The 19,257-nt window shown below is 36.1% G+C and overlaps 1 protein-coding gene across 1 annotated transcript; it reads left to right on the top strand.

Annotated features, from left to right (window-relative positions):
* The first annotated feature begins 1,171 nt into the window (after positions 1-1,171).
* LOC136664319 (uncharacterized) lies at positions 1,172-13,174 on the top strand. The gene is made up of 11 exons (XM_066641453.1): positions 1,172-1,261; positions 3,725-3,991; positions 4,341-4,619; positions 4,954-5,259; positions 5,638-5,931; positions 7,615-7,920; positions 8,317-8,613; positions 9,100-9,405; positions 9,773-10,072; positions 12,653-12,807; positions 13,071-13,174. Exons 2-11 carry the CDS (start codon positions 3,748-3,750, stop codon positions 13,077-13,079), a joined length of 2,496 nt encoding a protein of 831 aa, XP_066497550.1. The 5' UTR covers positions 1,172-1,261; positions 3,725-3,747; the 3' UTR covers positions 13,080-13,174.
* Positions 13,175-19,257: the final 6,083 nt, after the last annotated feature.

Raw genomic sequence — 19,257 nt, 5'->3', positions numbered from 1 at the left:
TAAGAAGAGATATATTTTTCTGCCTCAGATCTGAGGGGCACTGGCAGCAGATGGTTTTATGCCATTGGGTCTGGGTGTGTGAGGGCCGCTGTGGTGAGGCAGCAGGATGGAATTGTTCAATAACTGCAGGACTCACCCAGAAGTAAAACGTTCAAACAAAGCATGAAAAAGACAACTTATAACTGATTTTTTAAATGTACCCTTTATGTGTGCGTGTGTGTGTGTGTGTGTTTAAGCCTATTTTTTTATCCAGTTAGTATACTACAAATATATGAGATGAAGCAACATAGAATACTTTACAGTACTTTAACGATTTCATTGATATTATCAATTTAAAATTAAGTAACCAATGCTCTCGTCTGGAACTAAACACAGCAAAATATAGAGGCATCGTCCTCAGAAGTGTAACCCACTGGCCACTGAAACACACTGTACAACAGTGTCTTGTTTTTAAATATACATTTATTTTTCTTATCCAAAAACCTTATTATTTTGCTGCTGGTAGTAGATGACAACAATATGAATTATTTCAATCATGAATCTCATATTTTGGCTTAATATTACGAAAGGTGCTTTTGTACATAAAAGAGTGCTATAGCTTTTCCACAGCCCATATACTTTGTATAAAATTAATATTATCCTTTTCTCCAGAGAGAAAATGTGAAATGTGGTGAATAAGTTCACTCATTCATTTAGAAAATCAACAGAACATGGAATCTGAACAAGGATGTTCACATTTCTGGACTTGGCTTCATTCAAATTCCACATCTGTGCATGTTTTTTGATCAGTTGTTCAGCAACATAATTGAGTGACTATTGTCGACTACTGGGGGAAAGGAACTCACAAGATCACTCACAACACAAAAATGACTTTGAAATTTCTTAATTTTTCTTAATTGTTTTATTTGAGCAACATATGTAATTTTGTAATTTGATGTAGATGATTTAACTTCATGCAACACAAGAAATTAAGTAAATTCAAAGTGTAATTTTTCAGTGGGTGAGCTGTTTCCCCCTAGCAGTCGAAAACAGTCACTGAATGATGTTGCAAACTGATCAAAAGCTGTTTTCTATGCTATAATCTACGGTAAATTACTCATGTTTATATTTCTCTGCTGAATTGGTTTAATTTTTTACAAATTGTTATTCTATGAGTATCCAGATCCTTTGGAGGTTTTTGTTAGGGGATTTGGTTTATTTCTTCATAGTGATAGCTATTTTGACTACTGGGGGAAAGGGACATCAGTCACCGTGATCTCAGGTAAGAACAAATTTTATCTTTCAATTTACATTTATTTACAAATTTCTAGTTGTTTTCAGGCTAAACAACGATAAACACTTATGACATAGCTTTGTGGGGCCAGTGTTGGGTAAAATGAAACTCAGTAACAGTGACCTCAGGTAAGAACAAATTCACTGAAAGATGCCAGCATTGAAGAGAAAATTCAAAAATGTTTAAATGTTGAAAGCCTCCAGTTTCAAGAAAACAAATGCTGTTAGAAACTTAGACAAGGCACGAAAACTCTTCTGTTTCACATTATTCCACAACAATGCCTTTGACTACTGGGGAAAAAACATGAAACACCAGCCTTGGTCTCATATTTGTTGTACGAAAAATCCAGTCTAAAACTGGAGAGATTATAGCCTTAAAATAGGCAAGAAAATGGGGTTTAATCTATAGATGAATTTATCATTTTACTTTCAATCTTCAATTCTTTAACATGGTGAAACAAAGAGTTTTAATATTCCAGTATTTTGAATAAATGGTAAGAATGTAATAAACGATCAAATAAAAAAAAATTCAAAAAATTCAGAATTTCATTTTTAAACATTGATCTTTCTTTTTCTTTTTATTTTAACATATAAGCTTCAAATAATAAATTATAAAATGTAACGTAACTATTCTTCAGATTACTTCTAATTTTATATAAGAAGCTAAAAGCTAACAAATAAATTCAGTGAGTATTTTAAACAAAATATGAAAGTGTTTTTTAGTGAAATGTAATTATTTTATTTTATTTTTTTATTATTTAAAAAAATTTAATGTTTAAATTTTAAAAGTTTAATGTTTCACATAATTTTGGATGTAAGCATTTGGATTTATTCTTTAATAACTTAAATATGTGAGTATTTTTTATATAATTTATAGCAGGACCGGCAGCTATTTTTTGTATGATTATAAAATATTTGAATATGGTCAGATCAGGCTCGTTGAATGTTTTGCACAGTGTAGTAGTTGTTTATCAATGTGAGGGTATTTTAACTACTGGCCACTGCAAGACATTCAGTGAAATCATTTATTTTATTGTTGTACTGTTGAATGTATGGACTGTCGAGGAGAATGATTATTTTATAATAAGCCGGTACCCAGACTGAAGAATGTAGAGAAAAGAGAGAAAAATAAATCTAGAATTTGTGATCAGGGCGTTTAGAAATAAAACCCCACATTTACTGATAAGAGTTTTTCCGCTTTAAATCCTGATTAAAGAAATCAAACTGACTTATATACGTGAATAATCGTTACTGGGTTTTAGAAGACATTCTTAAAACACTTCCCAGTTGCATCCAAAAAAATGCACCTAGTACAGCCGATTTTAATGTACACGTTGCCTTGCGATATGAATCATGCTTTATGCAAGTGTATTTACATAGCAAGTTTCATACGCTGCGGTCTTTCGAAGTGCTTTAAAGATTAAAAAAAAAAACAAAGATAACAGATGTAGGAGAATAAAAATAACCGTATAAAAATATGACTAAAACGGAATAAACGGAATAAAAATGATAACAAGTTATTCACAAATAAAGAAAAATAAAAGCATTAAAATTCTAGAACCTAAGAAAGGCTTAGTTACAATTAAAAGTGGGATTATACTGTTACTTAAGTATTGGGATACCAAGTGCTAGCAAAATTGAAAACAACCAACAGTCGATAAAGCTCAGGAGAACGTTTACGTGAGTCCAGTTCACAGTGGCAAAGAGCACCAAAGTTTATCGCTATCACCCTCGAGACCTCACTAACACCAACCTCAAGCTTTTATCAGTCCCTGGTTTCCAATTCTTAAGACCTCCAAGAAGATGATGAAGTCTTTTAATTATGCATCTGTACATGGTTTTTGTTTACATTCATGCCATAACTTTTAATTTCATTTCAATGTTTGACTTTAAATATGCCGATTAATAAAAAAATAGACCTGCAATTAAAAAAACATGCATAGTAAAAACAATTAAAGGCCTTATAAAATATAAAGCGAAGTTAGAATACGGTAAAACAAAATTATTTTAAAATAGAGTTTTATATGCAATGAGAATCGACTGCAAACTTTAGAGCTCAATCACAGACAGCAAAATGTAAATAAATTCAGAATACAAGGGTGTGCAAATAATTTAAACCCTTTATTTAATTTAAAATAAAACAAAAACAATATTACAAATGTTGAAACTGAGAAATTGTATTGTTTTTGGAAAATTTAACAACCATTCTGAATTTGATTTGCACATCACGATATTTTGTTTTTATTTTGCGCAGTGTACTGACATTTCAGAAATGGGGTTGTGTTAAGAGTCCAAACTAAACAAAATAAAGTAGCATTTCGCTGCTACTGTTTATCTCTTTTTTGTTTAGTTTTTTATTTTCGTTTGTGGTCTGATGAACTGAGTGCGAGTAAATTTCTTCATTGTGAAAATAATTCTGATTGGAGATTGCAATGATATATTGTTTCACCAGATAAACCTGTGTCCATCTACCCAATGATGACGTGTCCCAGCAGCAGTGATGTACAACTGGGCTGTCTGTCCACTGGTCTCCAGATGGACTCGCCTGTCGAGTGGACAGATAACAGCAAAAAATCCCTGAAAGAAGTTTCCCCGTATCCCGCATTTTATATAGAAGGCTCTTACGTCAAAGTGAGTGTCATTAGCGTAGCTAAAGCCGACTGGGACAATGGGAAACAGTACACATGCAAAGTTAGCAACAGGAAACTCAGCATTCCAGGTAAACACACAGGCAAACTAGAATCTGAAATAAATATTGTTATCATTACACTGAGCGTGTTAAATTATTACAACTTGTAATGTTGATTTAACACGGGTGAATTTGCTGTGTACTAACATTACAGAAAATAAATGGTTTAGGTACTAATTTAGGATGTATTTTTTCAATTATTTTTCTTCCACATTGTTTTGTTTTTTCTTTTTTTCTTTTGTTTGTTCTTCCATCTTCTAAGCTCTGTATTTTCTTTGTGAGAGTGTTACCTGTGGGGATGGGGTTTGTGGAGATTGGGGGGGGGGGGGGGTTTAAGGTGGTTCTTTTAGCTGAGTGAAATTTTTGTGATGTTTTCCAGCTGATAAAAGCCCCAAAGTGAACCTGGTGAAAGTGTCTGATGGAGAGTCCGTCATGTGTGTGATTGAGGATTTCTTCCCAAAGGACTACATTGTTATGTGGAGAGAAAATGGACAGATGGTCAGTGGTCAGAACTGGCCGGCCTTCCGCAAATCTCTGGGCTTGTATTCAGCTGCAAGTCTTCTTAGGGTAAATGAAACCGCTTGGAGGAATAAGGTGCAGTACAGCTGTGATGTGACCCATCAGAGCGGCAACATCCAGACATCACGTTCTTTTCCAAGTAGGTGTTTCTTTATACACTAATGGGCTACAAGATTAAAACCACTGAGAGGTAAAGGAAATAATATTGCTGATCTGGATACAGTGGAACCTATCGAAAAATGTGGTCCAGGGAGGAACACTGGTCAACCAGCATCACGGTCATGGGCATCAAAGGTCCATGATGTCAGTGGTTTTAATCTTGTGGATTATCAGTATATATATATATATTGATTTGGAAATTAACCGAACTAAACTTGGATTACCTGTAGGTGACATTAATGGTTTTATCAGCATTTCACATTGTCCCAACTTTCTGAAAATTTTCAAGCAACATTTACTCTGATTTGTTCCAGGTAAATTCACAGTGAAGGTCAATCCTCCCATGGGCAAAGAGCTGTTTCGAAACAAAATGGCCAAACTGGAGTGTGTTGTAACTGGTGATAAGTTGGACGTGGAAGGAGCTGAAATATCCTGGACAGTTGGAGGAAATCCAGCAGATAAAAGAAACATTGCAGTCAGTCCAGTCGAACAGAAAGAAGAACGGTTCACTAAGAGCAGCTGGCTGACCATTGATGACTCCGTCTGGTTCAGTGGGACAGAGGTGAAGTGCTCGACTGAACAAGACAAATTCTCTGCCAAAATTCAAATAAAACCAGGAGGTAATTGTCCAAGATGGTGTTTTTTTACTTACTGTAATTTCATACAATGGATTGTTGTTAATGTTTGTCGTCACTGTGAAATTATTAATATCATGACATTTATTTCATATTTATGCACCTACTGGAGGTTCTTTAAGAAACACCTGAACCTCCTGAATTATTCTTATCTTATACTTCCATCTATACTTCCATCTAGTTAAATCTTGAGTACTACATTTCTTTTTATAATCTTCCTTCCTTTCCCTCTTCCCTGTTTCTGTATTTTAGAATGCTGAAACACAAAAATATTATATACCATTTTATCATTTTATTTTCATCGTGTGCTGTGTATCATTTACCAAACTGTGCACTGTTTATTTCTCTTTTTTTTTTTGATAGATAAAAGCTGTACAGTCCGGGTCTATAGGCCTGATGAGCCAGTGCCAGAAAAGGTGTCCCTGTTGTGTGAGGTCAGCTGCTCTCAGCTTGGGGATGTATACATCATGTGGCAGAAGGACCAAGGTGTCATGGAGGAAGGGGTCATGGTCCAAAAAAGCGAGAACCCCACCTCAGTCCTCAGCCTCCTGACTGTCACAAGAGAGGAGTACAACAAAAACACCATCTACACTTGTTTGATCAAACACTCCAACATGGAGAACCACTCCAGGCCCATAATGGCCAGCACATCAAAGAGTAAGAATAACTGGCCACGGTGTCCAGTGTTTGATAGGCGCTGAGAGCTCTCAGATTAGGAGGAAGCATTTAGGCAGCTAGGGCTGAATGGTTAAAAGGATTTTATATTGAACAAGTGCAATTTTTAAAAAATTACAAATAAAAATAGAAATTGGGCAAAATTAGCTAAATGTTCAAAACTTACAATTTTTCTCAGTCACTTTGGAGCATTTCTTAAATCAGGTTTGAATTTCTCAAAATTACTACTTCAAACTCTGCATCATTTAGTTACTTGGACACCTCATAAAAGTTGTTTCTCATTCGTTTTGGACAAACAGCACATGCTTTGGTTTAATCGTGAAGATGAATTTACACAGCTGTCTGCTCTTTCTTACGTTATCAATTGCTTCTATCATGTTGATCAGAGTGTATTAGACTGGTTCTCTGACGAACAGTTCCACCATCAAAACATCCAGGCTCTAGTCTATTGCATCTGTCAGTACACTCAGAAATGTTGATCCAGTTGTCATGAGCTTTGAAGCAGACCATTTCTTTTAGACATTTTTTGGTAAATGTCTACTGGACAGATGCTTAGCTCTCAGGGGAATCATGCCTTTCACTGATAAACGGGAGTGTTTGAAGTTTTAGATCAACCAATGATCAACCATCAATCCAATGGAAGACATACTCTGCCACGTACTCGGATGACCCTGCTGGCTGCTATGGATGGGGCATGTGAAGACATCACAGCTGGTGCCTGTAGAGGCTGCATAAGAATTTCAAAAAGATTTTTTTCATGCTGCATTCCAAAGAAGATATCCAATATGACATTGATGAGAATCTGTGGCCCAACTGTTTGGAGAGTTTGAAGGTCTAGAAAGACTCCAGAGTAATTGCCCATGCAGCCCTATATGTACATCTCTGCCTAAATGTTTTTCCCATGTTTATATTTCTGACTTCGTCTCCTTTGTGCTAAATAGTCTTGTCTTTCTTTTCTGTACCATGACACAGTCTGTCATTGACCTACAGCACAAACAGTAAAAAGCATGAATATGAATCTTGTCCAGCCTGTTTCAATTAATCTCCCACATACAGTAATATCTAATTTTGTAATGTTTAAATACACCCCACAGTAAAAGTGCAGCCTCATGCATTTTCACTGTCAGCAAAACATACAGAAAACACTGATGTACTGACAATGTGCCTGAACACTGTAATCAGTGACATAAGGTCTTGTCTAACCCTAACCCTGATGACACTGATGTTCATTGACATATATACTTCATTCTGAGACATGAACTAAGAATTTTGATCAAGTTACAGGCATTAGCTGATAATCTACTGTGTGGTGCTGTTTGTACAAAATGTTCTGAGAAATGCACATAATGCTGTGCAAATATAAAGGATGATTCGAGAAATGTTCCAAAGCGACTGAGAAAATCTGCAAAGGTAATTTCTGCAATAGCAGGGTGGTATGCAGTGGTAAGTACCTGCCCAAAGTGCTCCTGGGAAAAACAGTTGATGAACCAGCAGCAGGGTCATAGGTGTCCAAGGCTCACTGACATCAGTGGTTTTAATCATGTGGCACATCAGTGTATGTATTTGGAAATAAAGTGAACTAAACTAGACTAATGCAAATGTGAAAACTTTCTGGACTTTGGAGTTTGTCAAATTGTAAGAAAGATTTCCTCTGTTTTCTTCCAGGTAAATTCACAGTGAAGGTCAAGCCTCCTGTGGTCAAAGAGCTGTTTGTAAACAATGTGGCCAAACTGGAGTGTGTTGTAACTGGTAATAAACTGGACGTGGAAGGAGCTGAAATATCCTGGACAGTGGGAGGGAATAAAGCAGATAAAAGCAAATTTACTATCAGTTCAGCCGAACAGAAAGATGAAGTGTTCACTAGGAGCAGCTCGCTGACCATTGATGGCTCCGTCTGGTTCAAGGGGTCAGAGGTGAAGTGCTCCACTGAACAAGACAAATTCTCTGACAAAATTCAAATGAAATCAGGAGGTAAGTGTCAAAGAAGGTGTGTGTAATTATTGTAATTTCATACAATGTGTTCTAGTTAATGTCTGTCATCACTGATCTTTTATTAATATCATAAAGAATATTTAATATATGTATGCACCGATCTATTTGAGCACTGTTAAATGAAGGTCTGTTTTCAATCTATCTATCTATCCATACTTCTCTTGAGTACTAGCTTTCTTTTACTAATTCTTCCTTTCTTCCTCTCTCTCTCCTGTTTATTGAAACACTGAAACCAAGAAACCTTACTCATTAATCACCTTCAATAATAATAATACTTTATTTATAATAGTATTTTGCCACATTGTGTTTCAGTGCATCATGTGCTGTGTATCATTTACTAAACTCTGCACTGTTTGTTTGGTTTTTTATTTGTAGATAAAAGCTGCTCTGTCCAGATAAATGAGCCTAGGGAGCCAGTGACAAAAAAGGTGTCTCTGCTGTGTGAGGTCAGCTGCTCTCGTCTTGGGGAAGTATACATCATGTGGAAAAGGAATAACAGTGACGTTGAAGAAGGGGTCATGGTCCCTGTCCAAGAAAGTGGGAACCCTACCTCTGTCTTCAGCCTTCTGACCGCCACAGGAGAGGAGTACAACAACACAATCTACACTTGTATGGTCAAACACACCAACATGGAGAACCCGTCCACGCCCAAAACAGCCAGCACAGCAAAGAGTAAGTACAAATGTCCTAAATGTCGAGTGCGTCCAGTTTAAATGAAGGTGAGAGCTCTTTGATTGGAAAGAAGCATTTAGGTAATTATATACTAAATGAATTCAATTTTCAAAATACAAATTAAATTAGAAATGAGGCAAAATTAGTTAAATGTATAATATTTTAAGGCCATTTCCACAAAAGCAGGGTGGGATGCAATGGTAAGTACATGACAGATGCGGCCCAGAGAGGAAAAGCTGATGAACCACCAACAGGGTCATGGGCATCCAAGGCTCTCTGACACCAGTGGTTTTAATTTTGTGGCTGATCAGTGTTTGTATGTATTTCAAAATAAACTGAATAAACTAAACTTAAATAATCTAAGTGTAACATTGACTTGTTTTTTGATAAAATATTGATGTTTTATTCACATTTCACATTCTGTTCTAACTTTTTGGACTTTGAAGTTTGTCAAATTGCGAACAAGATTCCTGTGTTTTTTTTCAGGTAAATTCACAGTGAAGGTCAAGCCTCCACAGGTCAAAGAGCTGTTTGTAAACAAAACGGCCGAACTGGAGTGTGTTGTAACTGGTGATGAGCTGGAAGTGAAAGAAGCTGAAATAATTTGGACAGTGGGAGGAACTCAAGCAGATAAAATAAACATTACAACCAGTCCAGCTAAACAAAAAGAAAAAGAGTTCACTAAGAGCAGCTGGCTGACACTTGATGAATCCGTCTGGTTCAAGGGGTCAGAGGTGAAGTGCTCCACAAAACAAAGCAAATTATCTGACACAATTAAAATTAAATCAGGAGGTAAGTGTCCAACAAAGTGTGTACATGTAGTGTAGGAGAATTTGTTGTTAATGTCTGTCATCATGGTCCCGTTATTAATATTGTAATAAATAATTCTGATTAACATCTGGTGCTCATTTGATAGAATACAGTCCTCGGAAAATAATGTTTATTAGACTCCTTCTCAGTTTCTTGATTTATCTGTCTGTCTGTTTATCTATCAATCCATCCATCTATCTATCCATCTCTTCAATTCTACTTTTCTTTTTCTAATTCTGCTGTTTTATCATTATTCATTAATAACAGTATTTATGCCATATTTATTTATTTACTTGCTATGTGTTATTTACTAAACTGCATTGTTTGTTTGTTTTGTTTTTATTTGTAGCTACAAACTGCTCTGTCCAGGTCCATAAACCTGCTGAGCCAGTGCCAGACGAGGTGTCTGTGCTGTGTGAGGTCAGATGCTCTCCGCTTGGAGATGTGTACATCATGTGGAGGAAGAATGACGGGCCCATAGAGGAAGGGGTCATTGTCCCCGGCCCTAAAAACGAGAGTCCCATCTCTGTCCTAAGCGTCCTGACCGTCACGAGGGAGGAGTACAACACAAACACCATCTTCACTTGTGCGGTCAAACACGGCGGCATGAAGAACGCAGACCGGCCCCTACAGGCCAACACATCAAAGAGTAAAAATAACTGTCCCCATTGTCCAGCGTGAGATCGACGCTGAGTGTCTGCTCTAATATTAGGAAGCATTTAAGCACCTAGGGCTGAATGGTTAAATGGATTTTATATTAAATTAGTACCATTTTCAAAATAGAAATTTGGCAAAAAATATCAAAATATGCAATGTTTATAGAAGCAGACAATTTACCAAATAATTTTACTTCAGCTTTTAATGATACCTGAGATTCTGACTAAACATGTTTACACAGGGTCTCTCCTTGATCCTTCGTTGTCTACAAAGCAATTGGATCTTTAATCTCACACAAATGGCTGTTTAGACAATAAATATAATTTCATTGACATTATTTGCTACTCTATGTTGGTAAAATAGGACCAACTGCTCCTTTTTGCCTCAAGGAGCTCCAAATGTTACAAATGTAGTGAACATCTCTCAGATCTAATTATCTAACATTTCTCATTACTTGATTATGGTAAGATTATTGTAATATTATTTCATATGTTTTTTAGAACAAATTCCTGTTTTATTCAGTAGGAATGTAAGAAATAATGTGGATCATTTAGCATTTTTAACTGGAAAAGGATATTGACGTGCAAATGCAAAAATAATTAAATAATTAAACAACTAAAAATATATATTAATAACATATTAATAAATCTTATCATATATTTACAACCCCATTATTCAAATCAAAGATTTGTATCCCAAAATAAGAAATATTAGATATATTGTCTTGATTTATCGTATTGTATTCAGTTTATAAAATCTTTCTCTTGCAGTGTCTGAATTCAACTTAATACTGCAGAAACTGAGAAAAGGCACAATATAAAAACAGCCATTAAAAATAATTACATGCACATTGCAATCAGTGTTTTTCAGTAAATTCATAAATCTAAACTCAATTGTTCCTGAAACCATTCAGCCCTACTGCCAGCTGAACTTGTCTTTTTGTGTTCTTTGTGTTTTCTCATTTGTTTTCTGTCCAAATCTGAATCCAGTCTCAAACTGTTACTGATCACATGACCACAATATAATAAACTATTATTAAATTGGGAATCCATATACAAACCCAAAGCAGTGATTTGTAAACACACTTTGACCTGTATTTTAACCTATTCATCTTCGTTAGTGGTTTTTTGTTTTCATTCTGAAAATTATGCTTGTAACACACTCCTCAAAATGTGAGAATTTTAGACTAGAAATAGACTAGATTTAATAATGCTTTGGTATTTAAGTGCGATTAGTGATAACAAGGATTTTTTTTAGAAATGACATCCTCTACAGAGAAAAACACCATCACAACATTCAGGAAATTGGAGATCTGTGCGCAAAGTCAAAATTAAACAGTTAATGTTTAGTATTTAGTTTTGCAGCTGGAGGCTCTACTTAAAAAAAAAACTTGAAAATAAAGGTGATAATACGCAATAGAAAACATTAATCTAAACATTATATAATCAAACAATATATGTCAATAACTGCTTTCAGGTTTAAATGAAATTTCACACTCTGTCTCTTCACACTGTTTGGAGCTAGGGTTTGTGTATCACTTCCCGGTCTCTGCCATGTGTTCTATGTGTTTCCATGTGTTCTATGTGTTTTGGATGGACATTGTTCTGCCTTGTCTTATATGTTGTAATCTATTTGCTTAACTTTTGTGAGCTTGTGTAAATGTAAGACGTCTTGTGTAAACTTTTAATTTAGCTCATGTTATGATTCCAAATAGTTTTTTTTCTGTTTTAAATAATAAACCTATATGTTTGCATTTGATCATTTTAGTGCTAAAGCTAGTCTTGTCTGATGTTTCAGAATTACAGCAAATGGAAACGAAACTTAAAAACACATATGTGTTAATTGCAATGGGAGACATCTCTTTTTAATGTACTCTTCTGTGTTTAAAAGTTGTTTCAATTTAACACTAACCTGGCACATAAACAGTAAACATACAGCATAAATAAACAATTATTTTATTAAGTAAATTCCATCACATTTTTCAAAATATTTCAGTGGATGAGATAAAGTTAAAGTCAGTTAAAGTAGTTTGATGTAAAATGAGAACTTTTTAGAAAGTGTACAGACTCTCCACTAGAAGCAGTGAACCGACACCTGTCCTGTGAGGTTCTATATGGAATGTTAAAAATGGTAACCTAGTTCTAAATCTGAATTAAAGTATTTTATGAGGACTATTTAGCCTTAAAACATCATAAATTAACCTCTTTGCCACACCATTCAATGTTCAGACCTTAAGCCAACACTACCCTACAACAGTATCTCAGGCAACATCCAACATGCTCATAAATTATTTATATAAAATCTTTGTTTGAAGCATTTAGAGGTAGACACCAGGTTCTATTCACCTCCACTGTGAATGAAAATTAGCATTTCACATCAAACACTCTCCATGACTTTGTAAAACATTTTTTAAACATAAAAAATTAAAAGTTAATAAAAAACATGAAATTCACCAGTATCAAAATTCATTACAGTTTAATATCCTCCATAATCATGTTATTCACATAATTCTGTGTGTGTGTGTGTGTGTGTGTGTGTGTGTGTGTGTGTGTGTGTGTGTGTGTGTTTTCAGCTGATCCAGATCCAAAGTCAGGGTCATGTCTTTACATAGATGAAAACTGCACTTTGGAGGAGGATGAGTATAACAGCCTGTGGTCCACTGCCTCTTCCTTCATCTTCCTCTTCCTCTTCTCTCTCGTCTACAGCACCATCCTCAGGCTCTCCAAGGTGAATACAGCAGCTTCTGAAAGTTACATCTTATTACAGCTCACTGCTTTTTTTGTGGTTCCAAAGTGATTCAGACCCTGGGTCATAGTTAGAATTGTATTTTGAACCACATAAGTTCAAAGCTTTGGAAGTGCATTTCCCTCCCATTCCCAGAGAACAACGACAGGATCTGCAGCTTTTGACTAAACTGGTTAATCATTTAAAGTGTCCAGATACTTTAGCTGTGTGTATGTGACACCACATTCTGTGTCTGTGTTTTTCAGATGAAATAATGGAAGAGGGAAGAAAAATCCCATTCATGTTATCATCCATTCTTTCAAACAAATTTCCTGTTGTTTTTATTCACATTTTCAAATGTCTGTGTGTGTATTTGTAAAGTTGTTATTGCTTTGTCATCCTAAATTAAATCATGAAAAGTATATATTAATAAATTATCATGAATAAATAAATAAATAAATAAATAAATAAACTGAAATATATTCACGATTAATGACCCTTTGTCCTTTTATGATTTGTATAAAATATAAATATGGTTATAAATGTTTAAAACAAAATACAGCTTAAAAAAGATTAACCTTTACTCTGAATTACTAACTGATTGGTCAATTATTTCATTTCACACCAGTTACATTTTACATTGAACTGTGGAAAATTTGAATTTCATATAATTTTAGTTCCATGAGAATCATATGACTATATGATGCTAAATTAATGGTTCAGTTATATGCAGTTTAAAAAGGTATATTTTATTTTATTTTTAGCTTTTGATAAGTATTAAAATAACAAGAACGCAAAAGTAGGCAAAATTCATTCATTCATTGTCTGATCCTGCCCAGAATCACTGAGAGCAAGTAGGCAAATGAACAAGAACAAAGCAATTATATTTTAAAAACATATTCTAAAAACATAGCTATTTCTTAGCTGCACACTCTCATAAAAGAGTAGATTTCCAGGGGAATTTACAGGCATAAGGGAGAACCTGGTGACATGCGGGAGATGGGGGGATATCTGTGACACCATAACAACCACATAGCAAAATTAAAAACACCTTAGCAACCACCTAGCAACACCTTAGCAACCACCTGGAACATGTTAGGAATTGCCTAGCAACACCTTAGCAACATCTATCTATCTGTCTTTGTGAATTGCTCCACTTCTTTATGTCTGAAAGACTCAGCCTGTCTGAGATATTCTTTTAAACCCAGTCATTTCACTTACCTGTTGCCAATTAACCTATTTTTTATTTAATTTTTTTTGCAGCATTACACAGCATTTGTCTTTTGTCATCCCCATCCCAACATGTTTCCTAGGGATCAAATATAAAAAATATATATGATTTAATATTCAGTATTTGAAAGATTAACTTTCTATAGTACTATTCTTAGTTACTTATAGTGTTTAAATGACTAGCACATAATTGAATATGCATAATTCTGTTTTTTTTATATAATTGTTTTTTAATTACATTTTCTTGTAATTTTGGGTTTTGTAATATATTTTAAATATTTTAAAATATTGTATATATTTTAAAGATGAGCTATTAACAAATAAAACACAGGTGCTGAAGTCTGAGACGTTTCTAGAAAGTTCAGACGTGAATCCTTTCTGCTTCTGTGAACACAAGCAGGAAATGAAAGAGAGCCTGAAGATGAGAGAAGCTACATTCAAACCAACAGAAAGAAGTGAAACAACAGGTGCATCAAGAGCAGAAGATGTTTCCAGGAACTGTTTTTAACGTTGTTTCGCCTGTACGTCTGCTTTCAATAAAACACTGCCAAGCGAAACTTTACATTTAAAGAAACAAAACCAGATTTTCCCAAATCAATCAATAAATTACCATTAGTTCAAATTTATATAAGGAAATATAATTTACATGCAGTTTACATCACATTCTATAGGTTTTTTACAAACCAGATTCCAAAAAAGTTGGGACACTAAACAAATTGTGAATAAAAACTGAATGCAATGATGTGGAGGTGCCAACATCTAATATTATATTCAGAATGGAAAACAAATCACAGATCAAAAGTTTAAACTGAGAGAATGTATCATTTTAAGGGAAAAATATGTTGTTTCAAAATTTCATGGCATCAACAAATCCCCAAAAAGTTGGGACAAGGCCATTTTTTACCACTGCGTGGCATCCCTCCCTTCTTCTTACAACACTCAGACGTCTGGGGACAGAGGAGACCAGTTTCTCAAGTTTAGAAATAGGAATGCTCTCCCATTCATGTCTAATACAGGCCTCTAACTGTTCAATCGTCCTGGGCCTTCTTTGTCGCACCTTCCTCTTTATGATGTTCCAAATGTTCTCTATAGGTGAAAGATCTGGACTGCAGGCTGCCATTTCAGTACCCGGATCCTTCTCCTACGTAGCCATGATGTTGTGATTGCTGCAGAATGTGGTCTGTCATTATCTTGTTGAAAAATGCAGGGTCTTCCCTGAAAGAGGTGACGTCTAGATGGGAGCATATGTTGTTCTAGAACCTGAACATAGTTCTCTGCATTAATGGTACCTTTCCAGACATGCAAGCTGCCCATGCCACAAGCACTCATGCAACCCCATACCATCAGTGATGCAGGCTTCTGAACGGAGCGTTGATAACAACTTGGGTTATTCTTGTCCTCTCTGGGCCGGATGACATGGCGTCCCAGTGTTCCATAAAGAACTTCAAATCGTGACCCATCTGACCACAGAACAGTTTTCCATTTTGCCACACTCCATTTTAAAAGACCCCTGGGCCTGAGCAAACGTCTGAGCTTGTGGAGCTTGCTTAGAAATGGCTTCCTCTTTGCACTGTAGAGTTTCAGCTGGCAACGGTGGATGGCACGGTGGATTGTGTTCACTGACAATGCTTTCTGGAAGTATTCCTGAGCCCATTCTGTTATCTCCTTGACAGTGGCATTCCTGTTTGAGGTGCAGTGACGTTTAAGGGCCCGGAGATCACGAGCATCCAGTAGAGTTTTACGGCCTTGACCCTTACGCACAGCAATTGTTCCAGATTCTCTGAATCTTTTGATGATGTTATGCACGGTTGATGATGATAACTTAAAAGTCTTTGCTATTTTACACTGGGTAACACCATTCTGGTATTGCTGCACTATCTTTCTGTGCAACAATGGTGGAATTGGTGATCCTCTTTCCAGCTTGGCTTCAAAGAGACACTGACACACTGAGAAGCTCTTTTTATACCCAATCATGTTGTCAATTGACCTAATTAGTGTTAATTGGTCTTCCAGCTGTTCGTTATATGCTCAATTTCCTTTTTCCAGCCACTTATTGCTACTTGTCCCAACTTTTTTGGGATTTGTTGACACTGTGAAATTTTGAATCAACATATTTTTCCTTTAAAATGTTACATTTACTCAGATTAAACTTTTGATCTGTCATCTATGTTCTATTACGAATAAAATATTTACATTTGCCATCTCCACATCATTGCATTCAGTTTTTATTCACAATTTGTTTAGTGTCCCAACTTTTTTGGAATCTGGTTTGTATTTACAAAGCAGAAAGCACCCTCTGAACCAAATCAATGTATCAGTAACCAATATCTATATCTATGTCTACATCCAAGACTCAGACAATAAATAACATTATATACAATTTATTTGGTAACATAAGTATTGTTCTTTCAATCAGTTCTAGTGGAGCTTATTCATACTTCAGAAAACACAAGTGCTTTACATAAAGTTAATTAATTAATGTTAATCAAGCTACAAACAAGTGAATTACCAAAAGCTGTAACTTTAGCAACAAGAACGGTGGAGCAGGGTGTGTACTTTGTATATTTCACATATTCAAGCAGGTAGTGGGCGGCACGGTGGCGCAGCAGGTAGTGTCGCAGTCACACAGCTCCAGGGACCTGGAAATTGTGGGTTCAATTCCCGCTCCGGGTGACTGTCTGTGAGGAGTTGGTGTGTTCTCCTCCGTGTCCGCGTGGGTTTCCTCCGGGTGCTCCGGTTTCCTCCCACAGTCCAAAAACACACATTGGTAGGTGGATTCGCAACTCAAAAGTGTCCATAGGTGTGAGTGTGTGAGTGAATGTGTGTGTGTGTGTGTGTGTGTGTGTGTGTGTGTCTCTGTGTTGTCCTGTGAAGGACTGGCGCCCCCTCCAGGGTGAATTCCCGCCTTGCGCCCAATGATTCCAGGTAGGCTCAGGACCCACCGCGACCCTGAACTGGATAAGGGTTAAGGATAATGAATGAATGAATGAAGCAGGTAGTTGTGCAGCAGGTAGTGTCGCAGTCACACAGCTCCAGGGACCTGGAGGTTGTGGGTTCAAGTCCCACTTCGTGTAACTGTCTGTGAGGAGTGTGGTGAGTTCTCCCTGTGTCTACGTGGTTTCCTCCAGGTGCTCCGGTTTCTTTCCGCGATCCAAAAACACACGTTGGTAGGTGGATTGGCAACTCAATTGTGTCCGATTGTGTGAGTGAATGTGTGAATGTGTGGCCACTGATTCTGGGTAGGCTCCAGACCCACTGCAACCCTAAATTGGATAAGCGGTTACAGATAATGAATGAATGAATGAATGAATAATATATGCTATATAATATAAATAATATCATAAAATAATGTTTTTTATCATTTCTCTCATTAGATAATGATTGATTTTGGCATTAATATTAATAAGCTTTTATAATGTCTTATGTACCATGTTGGTTACATGAAAGAAAAGTGTGTATTTCACATAAATAGGTTAAATCTTTTTACTTCAAAGTCTATAAAGAGTGTGCTACAAGGTCATATTCATTTAATGTCATTGTAAATCCAAAATGTCAATAAGTGAGTATTACAGAATTTTGTTACACAAAGCTTTCAAGTTAAAAAGTGTACAGTCCCCAGTCTATACAGTCCAAATGTGGACACTAAGCGGCAAACAGAGCCTATTTCTAGTTCACTGCTCTTGTGATGTCACAGAACCCTATGTATTTACATGACTCTGCATCTTTTGGTTGGTCTCACTGGGGACTTACACAGTGGATTGGCTCCTTCTAGTGACACAGTCTAGTTCTGATGGTATATAGTATCGCAACCCAATAACAGACTCTGGCCATGGACCCTAGCTATATAGGATATTGCTATTCCGTTTTTTTGTAAGTGCCTCTTTCATTTGCATTTAAACAGTAATTACGTGACATAACCGTACTCCATGTGTTGTTTTCTGTTCTAAAGACACTTGGCTATGTAATCACTTGAAATTTAAATGCTAACTGATATTTGATATTTTCTTGATACTGGACCAAAATTTTACCAAGCACCTGTTTTTTTTTTTTTTTTGTTTGTTTGTTTGTTTGTTTTTTTTACATATTTCTGAATGTACAGCCTTTAAAACATATTGTAACTCCAGATTTCTTTGCAGAAATTCTTAGTCTGTGGTGTCTGCTGTTTAAAAAACAGCACATTCTTGATGACAGTTTATTAAATTACTGTGAGAAAATAAATGATTAGCATCAGACAGACTTATTTTTCTATATTCTTAGGATGTATGACTGATTAAACTCTGACAGTCACCACAGGCCCACCATTTGAGCATTTATTTCAGGGCCAATATGGACAATACCCCAACTAATAAAATGGTTTTGGTACATTGGCAGTTTATTTATCTGCTTATAATAGTAACAGTTATTATTATTATTATTATTATTATTATTCATTTTTCATTCATTATCTGTAAGCGCTTATCCAATTTAGGGTCACAGTGCTTCCGGAGCCTACATGGAATCACTGTGCAAGACAGGAACACACCCTGGAGGGTGCGCCAGTCCTTCAGAGGGCAACACACACAAACATTCCTCACAGAGAGTCACCTGGAGCAGGACTTGAACCCACAATCTTCAGGTCTCTGGAGCTGTGTGATCTGCTGAGGCACTGTGTTATAAAATAAACATATAAAGGAAAATGAAGAGAAGATGTCAAGACTTTGCAGTAAATATTTCAGGACCTTGGGTGCCATAACACTGAAACATCTATCACAAGCTGTAACTAGTATAAAGTTTAAAGAGGACACTGAATTTTTTTTGTCTCTGTCCATGTTTAATATAAATAGAAAACCTGAAAATGAGCCTAAGGTCCCCATCCTCAGTACCAGGTGTCATTTAGAGGGCTAAAAATGTCAGCAGTGGAGTAAAGGAACTGTGTTCTGTTCAGTGATGGAGCTTCATCCATTACCTCAGTCACTCTGATGTTTGTGATCCAACACTAATTATCCAGCAGCACTACCAGAACTACTGTTGTTTATGTGGCTGGATCTTAAACAGAACTCTGACATATCCACTGCTTTAAAAGCAACAAACACTGGGTAAGTTTTGGGGTTTTTGTTTCTGAGGCTTCCTCTAGTGTCATTTATTTTTACAGCACTGTACTGAAAAGAGTAGGGAGGGGAGGGAGAGTTCCTGCCTTGTTCCTACCTTCCTCCAAAAATACATAGTGAAGTTTCTGCAGTGCTG

The sequence above is a fragment of the Hoplias malabaricus genome, chromosome 13 (genome assembly GCF_029633855.1).
Source record: "Hoplias malabaricus isolate fHopMal1 chromosome 13, fHopMal1.hap1, whole genome shotgun sequence".
In the NCBI taxonomy this organism is placed as follows: domain Eukaryota; kingdom Metazoa; phylum Chordata; class Actinopteri; order Characiformes; family Erythrinidae; genus Hoplias; species Hoplias malabaricus.
This window is presented reverse-complemented; position numbering and strand designations above follow the sequence as displayed.

Bases quoted from the DNA above. Each gene is read 5' to 3' on its own strand.
- LOC136664319 (XM_066641453.1), top strand. From the start codon at position 3,748: ATGATGACGTGTCCCAGCAGCAGTGATGTACAACTGGGCTGTCTGTCC. The intron at 3,992-4,340 runs GTAAACACACAG...GATGTTTTCCAG, and splicing joins CAGGAAACTCAGCATTCCAG to CTGATAAAAGCCCCAAAGTG. The intron at 9,406-9,772 runs GTAAGTGTCCAA...TTTTATTTGTAG, and splicing joins AATTAAAATTAAATCAGGAG to CTACAAACTGCTCTGTCCAG.